The sequence below is a fragment of the Danaus plexippus genome, assembly GCF_018135715.1.
Source record: "Danaus plexippus chromosome 3 unlocalized genomic scaffold, MEX_DaPlex mxdp_25, whole genome shotgun sequence".
NCBI classification, from domain to species: Eukaryota; Metazoa; Arthropoda; class Insecta; order Lepidoptera; family Nymphalidae; genus Danaus; species Danaus plexippus.
This window is the reverse complement of record NW_026869844.1, coordinates 215,130-228,600: the sequence shown is the minus strand read 5'-3', so window position 1 is coordinate 228,600 and position 13,471 is coordinate 215,130. Positions and strand designations below refer to the sequence as shown.

Sequence of the window (13,471 nt, the reverse complement as noted above, 5' to 3'; positions counted from 1 at the left end):
AATCGTAAGTATGGATAGCCTTAAAGAATATTATAGTGAAAATTTGTATTATATATATCGGACTTTGGATTGCCAAACATATATATGTATATATATATATATATATATTGGTTATATGATCCAATGTCATTACGAAACTCTACCACCATGACTATATTGCAACAGGTTTTTCTTGATAGTATGACTATAATATTTTCCGTAGTAAAATTGATGTTGCGAGATGAGAAGCCAAAGCTTAATTCACATATCAGAACACTCGCTATCTTAATGGCATTTAAAATCTAGATAAAACAAAAGTAATCTTGACGCTGACATCAGTCGTATGCAAGCGTCTAATATTAGCAGAATGTTGCTCCAAATGTGTGTTTTGGCGAGCACAGCGCTAGACAGGAAGAGAAATCTTGTTACAAAATGGAGACTTAGTCGTTTAGGACTTATTTAAATGCATGATTTGTTGCTGTGAACTGGAATAAGGCTATGAATTGGTCCAGTTGGTAAGTCGACACTTGGATCAGTTTAATAATAGCATACGTGTAAAGAAATTGTATAAAAAAATATTAAATACAATGGATGTAGCTAAATTATACGTAAAATTTAGAATAACGTGATGAGGAATATTTGAAATAAAAAATCATTGACTTTTAAAAACGTTTTTTTTTAATTCAGTCAAACCGATGTAGCCTGAATCAAAGTTAACTAAAAAAGACATCGCCGACGGAGCATTGGTGTATCAATATTTTTTGCTTTAAATAATTTTGTGTATAAAGGATTTTAACAGTAAACTTCGTCGAGCGAAATTAATTTGTAAGTGTTTTTTTATCCACAGACCTTCAAACGGTCGATAATGAGTTTTTGATTACGATACTCGAGTTAACCGCCTTTTTGTTGATAAACCAAGATTTTTTTATGTAATTCGTATTAGGAAGACTATTTTATGTAATTATTGCTAGTTTTTGTACATTCTTTTTCTTAATCAAAGATAAATTAGTATTAAACATTTTACTTTTTAATAAAAAAAAAAAAAAATCATTTTATAGTGCATAAACTATGTAAATAAATAAAATTACGTAGCTATTATACAAAAAATATATTTATAAAAATTCTTCTTCAAACATTTGTCTTTTTAAGAATTAAATATATGTTTATTTGTGTTGGCGAATAAAATAAATTTATACATTGGTATCGACAACGCCACATGGCTCTAGGCCGTGGGAACTTCGAAAATGCGCTGTAGCTAAATAGTTGTATATACTCGTAACATTTTGACGTTTTGAATGATGCTACACCACAGATTATGAAATCCCATCAATGTTTAATAATGTTATGTCACTTAATATAAAAAAATTCTTTACTGACGTATTGAACCTTCATGCTTAGCATTTTAAAAAGAAATATTATCACGTATACATTATGTTCTATTTGGTGATAATAAAAATATGTAATGAATATAAAATAACAGTAAAGATATCTTAAAAGCAAATGTAATTTTGTTTTGTAATTAGTTTCAAATAAACGATGACTGTATCATGTTATAATGAATTGTATTATGCCAGGAATTTGATTAACAGTCATACAAGTCTTTCACGATAATTACACTGCTGACTGATTTATTAATACACAAATTGTTCTCAATCTGAATACCGAGAAGAGAGCTGACCTTTAACATAACTTTAAACATATAATTGATATTCGATTTAAACTTTAGTTCATTTATGTCAAAGCACAAAATGTTTTGACATATATTTAGACATTTATAATGAGAATTCATATAAAAAAAACATGACTTATCTTGTGCTTAGTTTTCAATCAATGAAACAATCAATTGATGCTTTTATTCTGAAATCGATTTTGAAATTTAATTAGATAGACGAAGTTCTGAAATATTCTATAATACGTTACAAAAAAATGATACGTCGTTAAGCAAATATAACTGGATATAGTCTGTGGTTTTTAATCTGTTTTACAAATTATTATTTGAATGTCCCTTGACAGTTATTTAATAGTATATTATTATAAGCTGTATAGTGTCGGCGTTCGGCTTTAAACAACAATGGAACTGAGCTATTCACTAATGAAAATATCGCGTGAAACCCACACGTTTATAACACGGAGTCGGATTTTGTCTTGATTGAATTTATGTATGAGTATAAAGCTACTGAAGTAGAGATAGCTTTTATATATATCCCATTGATTTTTTCTGTATAAAATCAACGTGGTTTCCTTTTCTGTGAAGGAGTTGTAATTGAACTTACGTTGCACTGATAAATAATATGAATCAAGTTTAAATAAAGCTTAGCTGACTTGTTTACCTCAAAGTATATTAAATATACCTATATTTTTAACTACTCATTAAAACGTTCTGGTTAAAGCTGTAACTAGGTAGGATAATAAAATATAAGGAAAATTATATATTTGCTGTCTTATCTACATAAATTTAACATTTTGTACCTAAATGTTTAAAAATACTAAGTTTAGTTTCTGTTGACATGAATGAACCCACTCCTCCCGAATGAAATATTCCGTTTTAGGCATTTTTTTCATAATATCATTTTTCATAATATTCCAATGTATTTCAGTTAAATGCGGTGAGTTTTCTTAAAAGATTATTCGATAAAACAATGGTATATTAGAAAACAAGGAGGCTGTTGGAGTTTAAACGATAAATTAATTGAAGTAAAACGGCGAGACACCTATATACATTTCTCCGAGCATCACTAATTGAGAACGTTTCTAAAACGTATCAACATTGTTTAGTTGACCCAATCAATGAGACGAGTTTAATTTGAGTACTGACCACGCTTCTCAATTTACTAATATAATATCTATATTTAGATACGATAAAAAGGGTTTCGGGCAAAGATCTCTTTTGAGAAATAAGTTATCCTTTGTGTATCACATCTTTTATAATAATGTAACTATTTCTACTTTTTATGCATAAATAAATAAATACTGTATATTTTCGAAATGTGTTATACGTTAGAAGCTTATATTAATTTGATCGAAATCCTATATAATTTGTTCAAAAATAATTTTGTTATGCGTTATGTCATGTTATTGAAGTGAAAAGTATTAAACCTAGTTTCAGTTTCAGGTGTACACAATCTATCAACCTTGAAATTAAATTTTGCATAAACAAAGAATATAGCTTTTGAGTTCCACAGCTCTGCACTAAAATTGTTCTGAATTATTAGCGATTTCCCTCTATTTCACAATTACCAATCGATTTTCAAACCCTAATAATAATAAATATATCTGTTCTGTAGTATTTTTTTGTAATTCCATTTTACACTCACGAAATATATATCACAAAAAAAAAGATTCACAATAAATATTTAATATTCAGCGGACATAAAGAATCAAACGAGGAACCAAAAAAACACCTTCAAAATCTGAAAGGAACGAAGTAAGTGTCGAAAGGAACGGCGTTGGTGCTTTAGTTTAGAAACGAAAAAAGTGGCAACCCTATTGAAAAAGCAGTTGACAAAATGGCATTGCTTAAAAGCTTAACAATTCCTAGGATGACACGTAGTTACCGCCGCTTGTTATTTCTTCCTCGTCTCGATGATAAGGGAGGTTCTTAATTTATAGCTGCAGGCGTACTATGTTAGCGTCTTCTTGATCGTGACGCACCGTCTATGAAGCCAATGTGAACCCCTAACGCGGGTTTCATTCGAATCTGTTTGATAAAAAAAATATTCTACTTCTATTCTATTTTGTAAAGAAAATATCCTCCGTGTAAAAAAATATTTATTTTCGTTTTAATTATATTAAAATAAGGTAAGTCTATCTTCCATGGCTTCAAAGTGCTTCGAGTATTTATTCTCAGCAAAAATTTAATGTAATGACTATAGTTTCAATGCTTTAAACTTTAAATAGGTTACGTTTATTGATTCTGTTTGCGTATAGCTCTGACATAAAAAATATTATTTATTATATACCGCAGACGCACTTAAAATTTATTAGTTATTATATTATATATTTTATGTTATTCTGTCTTATAAATTATAAGGACGTAAATGGTTGCAGCCAGCAATTTCAGTTATTTGTCATACAATTTTAATTCAATGTAAGTGGTGTAATTCATAAGCAAACTTGTTTTAGGGAATTCTGAACTAGTATGTTAGTAGATTTTAATCACGGTACTGTCTATTGTTCATGATAATTTAGTTTATATTCGAATAAATAAAATATCTGTCTGTTTGTGATGTGATTATCACGGCATTTACTTTATTCATTACATTGCATATGCATATGCCTACACAGCATATATAACAATATATATTTTTTACCATTATCATTACTTTTACTTAGAGATAATCGATACAATAAGGAGCAACTTGGATAACTTGTATTTTAAATAATTGTTTATTTGTGAAACTAAAATAAAAATAATATTTATTTAGTTGAAGCAATAAAACGTTTATGACGTGTTATCAAATAAAATGGCGTAACGAAATGTTTTAAAAAAACACAAAATTCAATGTTAGGAACGTTGTGATTATAGTCCGGCTTCAAACGAACCTAACGAGTGCACTTAGGATTTAATGATGCTGAAATTAAAGATGCGTTTCACTGAGCCTGGTAATGAGCTTTTTGGTAAGAGGATTTCCGTGGGCGCGCGTAATACGTACGAATACGTTTTATTTCTCAGAAGTAACATACGGATAATTATACAAGTAATTGCTTGGACGCCACTACGTAAGATGCATTTTTTTTATTCAATTTTAAATTTTGCAATCCACTTTAACGTTGAGTCAAATTACTTTGTTTTACTTACAAATATTTTATTTTATTGGTCGATCATGAACATTATGGCTTTGTATCACGTGGAATTTTGATGAAAAGTCAATGAAATTGGAACCTTTAAAATATTTATGACTATACTTTCGCTATAAGTGTAAATTAATCATAACTGTATTAAAGATAATTCTGGCTATATTTCAAATATGATACAAAATTATACGAAGGATAAAATTAATTTATATCAAACTAAAATTTATCTTCACGTTAAACTTAAATGACCACGTAAGCGATACTCGGGTGACTGAACCCGAAGCCACTCAGACGTAATCTTTGAAAATTCGACATTACCAAAATTTTGGGCTGTGAGTAATTATTGTTCACGAATTCTAAAATTAATTGAAAGAAAGTTCTGTTCCCAAAACCATTAACGAGATTTACATTTGGTGCCGTTGAAAGTTTCAAAATGGCTGATTACACCCTAATTTATAACAACCAAGTGTTCCATTCGAATTCGGAAGCTATTTCCGAACAGACGGTTATTACTTGTTTATATTTTTGGACTTATATTAAGACGACGAAATTGTTTAAACTAAATTATTATATATATTAAAAAAATATGTCCCCTGTCATATATTATATCCCCTGGATGGTTTCAATTGATTTTTTTGAATGTAAATGATTATGAAACTTCCTTTGTTGCTGACATTTCAACTAACTAGTTATCTTAATGCGCTGTGTAATTATAGTTAACGTGTTTATTGTTAGCGCAAATAAGAATTTCCGTTAGTGAAATTCAAATAATTGTTTGGGTGCGGCTATGTGTTGCCTTTTCAAACGTTTTACAAATTATGCGTGTTTTATAATAGTAAACAGAGAGCGTGCTTTCGTTATAAACAATACAATAAAACAAAGCGGTCGTTGATCTTAATCGAATTTCTGTTAACGCTATAAAGATATAAGATCTTTTTGCCATATTTAAAACCGATTAAACAGTGCTGTCTAAACTAATACAATACCATGTCTTTTCTATCGATCGTTTTCAACCCCTATCAATTACGTCACGCTCCGCTCTCGATAAATCAAGATCAATGGCACAGACTACCTCATCTTCATTTATATGTAATGTCAGCTTACATTGTCCGGCGGAGGTCTCGTGTCACTTAAATGTAATTTAAAAATATGTTCGGTCCTCTCACAGATGTTTTGAAGTCCTCAAATAAGAATGCTATTTCTATTTCCTTAATAAATATCATTATATTATAAATGAAAGCATGTAAATCACACGTTCACGTAGAACTAATGACAGGTTTGCTTTATAACTAATAATTAAAGTGAATACTGAAACATATAAGCATATTGTTGGACTGAACAATAACATCCGAGTTGCGAGAGTCAGCTGGCAATATGTTACTTATTTCTTTATTGATTTTCCTACCTATTATTTGTATTTCTATTTCTATATTTTATGAAACAACCTTTTTAAAATATTTACTATAATCGATATGTGATACTGATTTATATTAGCACATGTAACTAGCGACTGTCCGCGACTTATTTTATTGTTTTGAAATTAAGGTCATAGATATATTTAGAATGTGTTCTTAAATAAAATTGGTAAAAAAATATATATATACAATATTAATAGTGTTTCCTCGGCAATTACAATTTTTTTAATAAATTACATCAAATATGTTTTCTGATATCAAAGATTCGTTAATAGAATATTTCATCAAAAACTATTTAGTAATTGTAGTAAATTTTAAACCCAAGCACACATCATAGGTAACTTCAACATCATAATATTTCTAGGATTTAGTAAGATAAGATTAAAGCTGTATTTATTGTACAAGTGACTCATGTTTCAGAAAAGGACTTTGAAATCTGATATCGTACCGGGAAGTTAAAACGATATCATTATTACCTGTCTTTGAAACGATTGGATAGTTTAATAATATATGTACTAGGAAATAACCGTGACATAGGCATATATAAAAATATTTTAATCCTAAAGTAATTTATACATTAAGTCGTTTACGTTAAATAAGTTGATATAAAAAATATCAAAATTTTAAAAATAATCTAAGTGAACTACCGTATAAAGATTCATTATATGTTGTATATATTTTTTATTTAATTTCGATATGTACGATATTCGAATGTGAAAGCAGTTTATTTCAAACGCCCAGACCCTCACACCAATCTCGCTAAAAGCAATCCGGGGTTGCTTTTAGGATAAATCACCATAAAATCGGCCTTAGTTATGTAAGGATATAATATTGTACATTAGTACAATTCCTCAACTCCCATACTATAAGTGAATTTAATTTTATTCCTTTGTTTCAGATAGCACAAAATGGCGCTCGCAAATATAAAGAATTTACAAAGGACTTCTAATCTGCTGATTACATGAGAGTCCAATAATATATTACAAGTAATAAATCAACATCTCATAGTTTGATAAAGTTAAATAAGACATATAAAATGAATTTTAAGATAATCTCACTGCTTCTGACATGGAACCTATTGCTCATAAATGCCAAAAGAGATTCGTTGGAAGATGAAGAGTCCCGGGCAAGGGATATCCGTAATAAGGAAAATAACAGAAATCGAACAACGTTCAACGGCACACTGACGGACCTCCCCGAGAGAAGATACTTAAGACACCGCAACAGTTCCAGGTATCGCGGGGATAGACGAAGATTTTGGGAACGTGAACAGGAATTACGAAGAGACAGACGAAGAGGATCGGAACATTCCTCCGAAGACACCTTAAATCGCACCGATCCCTACAACAGAAAAGATGAGAAATCCCGCAAAACAGACAAGAAGAACAATCCTGATAAAACGACGGAAAGGAGAAAAGCAAATACGAGTAAGACACAGGAAAGACAACCAGTTAGAGAGAACACGACGAGATTCAAACCGAAGGTTGCTAATAAATGGCATTCCGGCGGATATATACCGTATCCTCAGCCCCGAGAGAAGAAGCCGAACATAATATTAATACTGACTGATGATCAGGACGTTGAGCTTGGCAGTCTGAACTTCATGCCTCGTACTATGAAGGCAATCAGAAGTGCTGGCGCTGAGTTCCGGCACGCGTATACCACCACCCCAATGTGCTGCCCATCGAGGTATGATTGAACACCTATCCTACGGTTACAATTGATTTATTCGTTAGGTATATTGACATCGATTCTTAATTCCGTTGCAAGAAGAGTAGCGTAATTCAGATCGTTATATTTTTATATCGAATATTGTAACCTATAATTGTTTGAAATATCAGCTGCGTTTAATTATCTCTTTATATACCGGATGCCACTATCGATCCGTTCTTAAGCAAGATTACTCGCTTTGGCTCGTTATTAGAGAATAGGTCAATGATTCCGCTTATCAACGGGGTTTACTAAACAGGCATTGTGTCAGTTAGCTGGATGTAGCTAAAGGTTTCCATTGTTTCCATTATTTCATCCTATCAATTGATCTGAGTGGTTTTATTTATCGAATTCACTGTTAACAACTAACGATTATAGCAAATTTATTTTAGACTATATGCTATCTTTTTATAACTTAAGAATTTTTCATTACCATCATATCAAACTTCCTTTTAAAACATTTACACAAAATTTTGTAAGGAGAACAGTATCAATTGTTATGCCCAACGCTTAACATTATATCTGTTAATAAGTCTTTCATAATATGATGTTTAAACGACTGCTTTCATTCCCAGGAGTTCCTTGCTGACTGGAGTGTATGTACACAATCACAATGTGTACACAAATAACGACAACTGTTCGTCACCGATGTGGCAGGCGAAGCATGAGACCAATACCTTCGCTACTTACCTTTCAAACGCTGGATATCGTACGGGTAAGTGGATACAACAACAGAAATGATACTATCAAAACGTCCTTCCTAATGTAAGGGAATCAATTAGTATTAGAATTATAATAATAATACTTTATTGTTTCAATATAATTTTGCTTACAAAGTGAGTGACCAGGGCGTTCTTTTAAGCAGTAATTGCTTGTATCAGGACACCATGCTCTTCCATTAGATTTAACACTTCTGGAACACCTTATGAGCAAATTGAAACTAATATGGGGTTTTCCAATAGGGACGCTTGAACTTTGACAGCTGATTGCGGCCATGTTGTTTGAGTGACAGCTGTCAAATGCAGTGTGTTATATTCATTCCGTCCTCCCAAACCACCATGGCTTAAAGGTTACAGTGTCGAGCAGCACGTGCAAATCATAAAATTGTTTTATGAAAATGGGTCTTCAGTTCGAGCAACGTTCCGCGCACTTCGCCCGTTTTACGGTCGCGATGATCGTCCTGCCGAGTCGACTATCCGTCGATTAGTGGACAAATTCGAGTCAACCGGGTCAGTTAACAATCAGCCGGTTCCCGTGCGTCAACGTAACGCGAGATCTGCCGAGAATATCGCCGCTGTGCGCGACAGTGTCCTCGAAAACCCGCAGCAGTCAATTCCGCGTCGCGCACAGGAACTCGGCCTTTCGCAGACGACAACTTGGCGAATTTTGCGTTGTGACTTGAGCCTGCACCCGTACAAGATCCAGCTGACCCAAGAGCTCAAGGTTAATGACCATAGACAGCGCCGTGTGTTCGCTGACTGGGCATTAGAGCAGTTGGAAGTTGACGCCGATTTTGGCAAAAAAATCATCTTCAGCGACGAGGCGCATTTTTGGATGAATGGCTATGTCAACAAGCAAAATTGCCGTATTTGGGACGAGACCAATCCACACGAGGTTCACCAAGTGGCAATGCACCCGCAGAAAGTGACTGTTTGGTGCGGATTTTGGGCCGGAGGCGTGATTGGTCCGTATTTTTTCGAAAACGATAATGGTGTGGCCGTCACCGTCAATGGTGTGCGATACCGGTCGATGATAACCAACTTCTTTTGGCCTGAAATCGAGAATATGGATCTGGACAACATGTGGTTTCAACAGGACGGCGCTACGTGCCACACAGCACACGCTACGATGGAAGTTCTGCACGAGCAATTTCTGGACATGGTCATCTCGCGCGGAGGCGACGTGAACTGGCCACCGAGATCGTGCGATTTGACCCCGCTGGACTTTTTCTTGTGGGGTTTTCTTAAGTCGCAGGTCTATGCCAACAAGCCGCAAACCACCGATGCCCTCAAAGTCAACATACGCCACGCCATCGATCAAATACAGCCCGATTTGTGCGCCAGAGTCATCGAAAATTGGACCTTTCGTGTGCGCGCCACCAACCGAAGCCGTGGCGGTCATTTGAATGATGTCATATTCCATACATAATGGGGTCGATAGACCTTCCAAATAAAAAAAAATTTCGCAAATATCTTTCCTACATGTATTTTTTTTTGCATTTCGAAGATCAAGCGCCCTTAATGGAAAACCCTATATTTTTCGGATTACTACGAAAATTTTATTATTTTAAAAACCACATGTTATCGACGTTTCGGTTATTTTGCATCACTCGTGATCACGGGCAGACAATTAGGGGCAATCCGAAAAATATTAGTTTCATTTAAATGAATAAGGTACCCGTGAAAGTCTTAGATCTCATTACCTTATGAGCTCCTCATATATGAACATTCTTAAATATTATAGCTAACATTAGTACTAATTAAAATTACACATTCGTTTATTGTAATATTTACAAACATACTGATGAAAAAGTGAAGTTGAAATTAATTAATAACATTTTAACTAAAGTTGTAAGAGTTGTGTGTGTGCGTGTGTGTGTGTGTGTGTGTGTGTGTGTGTGTGTGTGTGTGTGTGTGTGTGTGTGTGTGTGTGTGTGTGTGTGTGTGTGTGTGTGTGTGTGTGTTCGTGTGCGTGTGCGTGTGTGTGAGCGTATTGGTGCGTTTGTAAAAAATAATATTTACTATTTAAATCAGCTATAAATTAAAGATGCTGAACCTTTGGTTCGCCTTCAGTATTATTTTTACGAAGAATTGACTTGAATTATGAAAGTGGAGAAGAATGTTGATTTTCTTTTGTTTGTTTTGGAATTTTCTCTTAATATGTTTGAACATGCTTTCCGTTTGTTCCAACAAAAATTTTAATAAAATTTGTTTATTTAATCAAGTTGCATTAATCAAGAAAATATATGTACATATATACTTCTTCTTTCTTATCTGATTCCTATATTCCAATATTGAATATGAATTTACTTAGTGTCTAGAAAATATTTTTACATTGAATCGAATATTTTAAATAGTATAATTAAATTTATGAAAGGAATAGTGAAAGTTAAGTCAAGCTTACAATGAAAGTAGTAGTTTCACAGGCACTTAAATTAAATTTTATAATCGTTTGCTAGATGCTGTACCTTTCCCTCATCGTTAAACACACATTCATAGTCATGACTCCTCCCTGACCTTTAACATATTCTCACAAGACAACTGTTCAGAGGCGGTACTTAATGTGAACGTGTAATTCGTCCCTTGGTCTCTATGTTGTATCAATTTCTAACCAAACATGCGAATTCTCGAATTCCTTAGTACGACTTTACATAAATAAACGAATAATACACGTATTTACTGTCCGTGTATAAATATAAGAGATAATGTTAGCGTTTATATTTCGAAGTCTCATTATTTTTGTTTTGATATAGATTTTCTTAACGATAAACCAGAGGACTTTAAAAAACCAAAGTTTTCTCATAATAATTTCAAAACAAAGCTTACAACTAAAACTCATACTAAGAAACAATAGTGATCGATGCTAGATCACTGTTGACTGTCTCTTAATGATTAAACCTTAATATATATAGACTAGAGTGCTGATACTTAGTTAAGTGGGGTTGCTCGTGCAGCGGAGACCTAGAGGCTCAACATGGTCAGCGGTTGCCCAATAGGTATTGCATGTAATGTGCTAAGTATTTCTGGGATCGCAGCATCAGCAGTTACCCAATGGTTTGAGATATATCATTTTTAAATGTTTATATATATATATATATATAAAATAATAATAATAATTAATAGTTAATTTCCATCAATACTATTTAATACAGATAAAAAATATATACATTCTGTTCACGTTTTTACTGTCGATAAAATATACTGTTTGGTATAATCTGTGAGATGTATAAAGTACAATCAGTGGCAATAACAACTACTTATAAATCAGTAACAATATTTTTTTTAAACGGCCAAGCATCATAGTGAAGATAAATGACTATGATTTATACATTTTAAATTGGTACTTTTTCTTGGTCACACGTGGTCTCGATATAATAATGTTTTGAGGTAACTATAGGTTAATTCTTATTTGACCAATATCTGTTACTGAACACTGATGAGGACGTTTTTTTAATGGACGCCACGAGTAGTACAGTTACGTACTTACTCATTGTATGTAACATTTTTAATAGAAAATTATACAAAGGAAAAGGATATTGTTTCATTATTAAAAACAGCCACAAAGCCTAAGCCAATAAAAGTATAATGGCCGACAAATAGTAACAATGAATATCATTATATTAATAATAAATTAAAGACATATTGTTATGTGTCATAATGATATAGTTGTTAGATAATAACACCCTGTACGTAAACGTGACAGTCAGAACGCTTAAAACTCTTACATAGCGTAGAGAATTCGCGGACAAAACTTCGTTTGTTTTCTTGATGTTGATATTATATAAGATTCATGGTAAATCAATCAAGTCTATTGTTTTATACATACCATTCTAACCGTCCTTCCCACAAAGAATTACTCATTCTAAATAACTTACAATAAAATATTAAACAAAATGCATAAATTTTTCCGGTTTAAATATTATTATGTACAAAAATTTCTTCAATATATTAAGTAAGTTGTCGGGTTCGATGTTTTATTACGATTTTTTTAAATTCTCATGCCTAAATAATAAACAATTTACATTTAAACTGGAGGATAACTATAATAAGTGTGATTCTCAAAAGTTATTTTATAAACAAAGTTGAAATAGCAATACTGTTTTCTTGAAATCATCAAAAATCTGGAATTCTTGTTACATGAACCTAACGCAGTAATTTAACATTTTAAGTGAGAATCTTGTCCGATTATATAATTAAAATTTCAATTCAGACGGCGCACTCTGGCTAACATAAAGAGACGAAAAATGAAATGATTTTAAATCCAGTTTAGGATTATAAAGAATAATGCAAAGAAAAACAAGTCTACAAAAAACAGGGACGTATTACGACTAGGTTTGTATTAAATTGCACGTTATATATTCTTCAGACTGAGGACAATGTTCTGGAGACAGGTGTGGAAGAAGAGTAATCCCTCTCAGGGCGTTGAACGTTCATCCTTCGAACCTGTACACTTTAATGACGCTGTAATTCTGGCAATGTCTACTGACTCATTCTTATTAGTATGTTTAAAAAAGGAATGAATTCATTTATGACGACCATAAATATTAAATAATATCTACCAGCTCTAATACGAAAATACCCTTGACATAACTCAAGATAATACTGGCAAATAAAACATATAGTGTATAGGAATACAAAAAGAAGATATTTTTCACAGTTTTAGGAATTAATTCCAGTCGTATGTGATTAAGTTATATTTGTCTTTAGAATATTTGATACGTAAACGCGGTTAACCGACTTCGAGAGTATTGTTTGCATATTTCACGCTTGTCAGCATTTATCTTATCTTTTCGCAGTGCCAGGGCTCATAAGTCAAAACCGATATACGGTCGGGAGGAGTAATCGTGTGATATC

General features: G+C 32.5%; 1 protein-coding gene across 3 annotated transcripts in view; it reads left to right on the top strand.

The window, feature by feature from the left end:
• LOC116767944 (extracellular sulfatase SULF-1 homolog) overlaps positions 1–13,471 on the top strand; it is a 51,258-nt gene that overhangs the window by 13,645 nt on the left and 24,142 nt on the right. Inside the window, exons 1-3 of one of the 3 annotated variants that reach the window (XM_061526658.1) lie at positions 348–494; positions 7,087–7,877; positions 8,474–8,613. In XM_061526658.1, coding sequence (XP_061382642.1) covers positions 7,225–7,877; positions 8,474–8,613 — 793 coding nt within the window. In that variant the 5' untranslated portion in view covers positions 348–494; positions 7,087–7,224. Of the gene's footprint in view, positions 1–347; positions 495–7,086; positions 7,878–8,473; positions 8,614–13,471 lie in introns of those variants that run through there. The other 2 variants (XM_061526659.1, XM_061526657.1) reach the window with 2 other exon arrangements.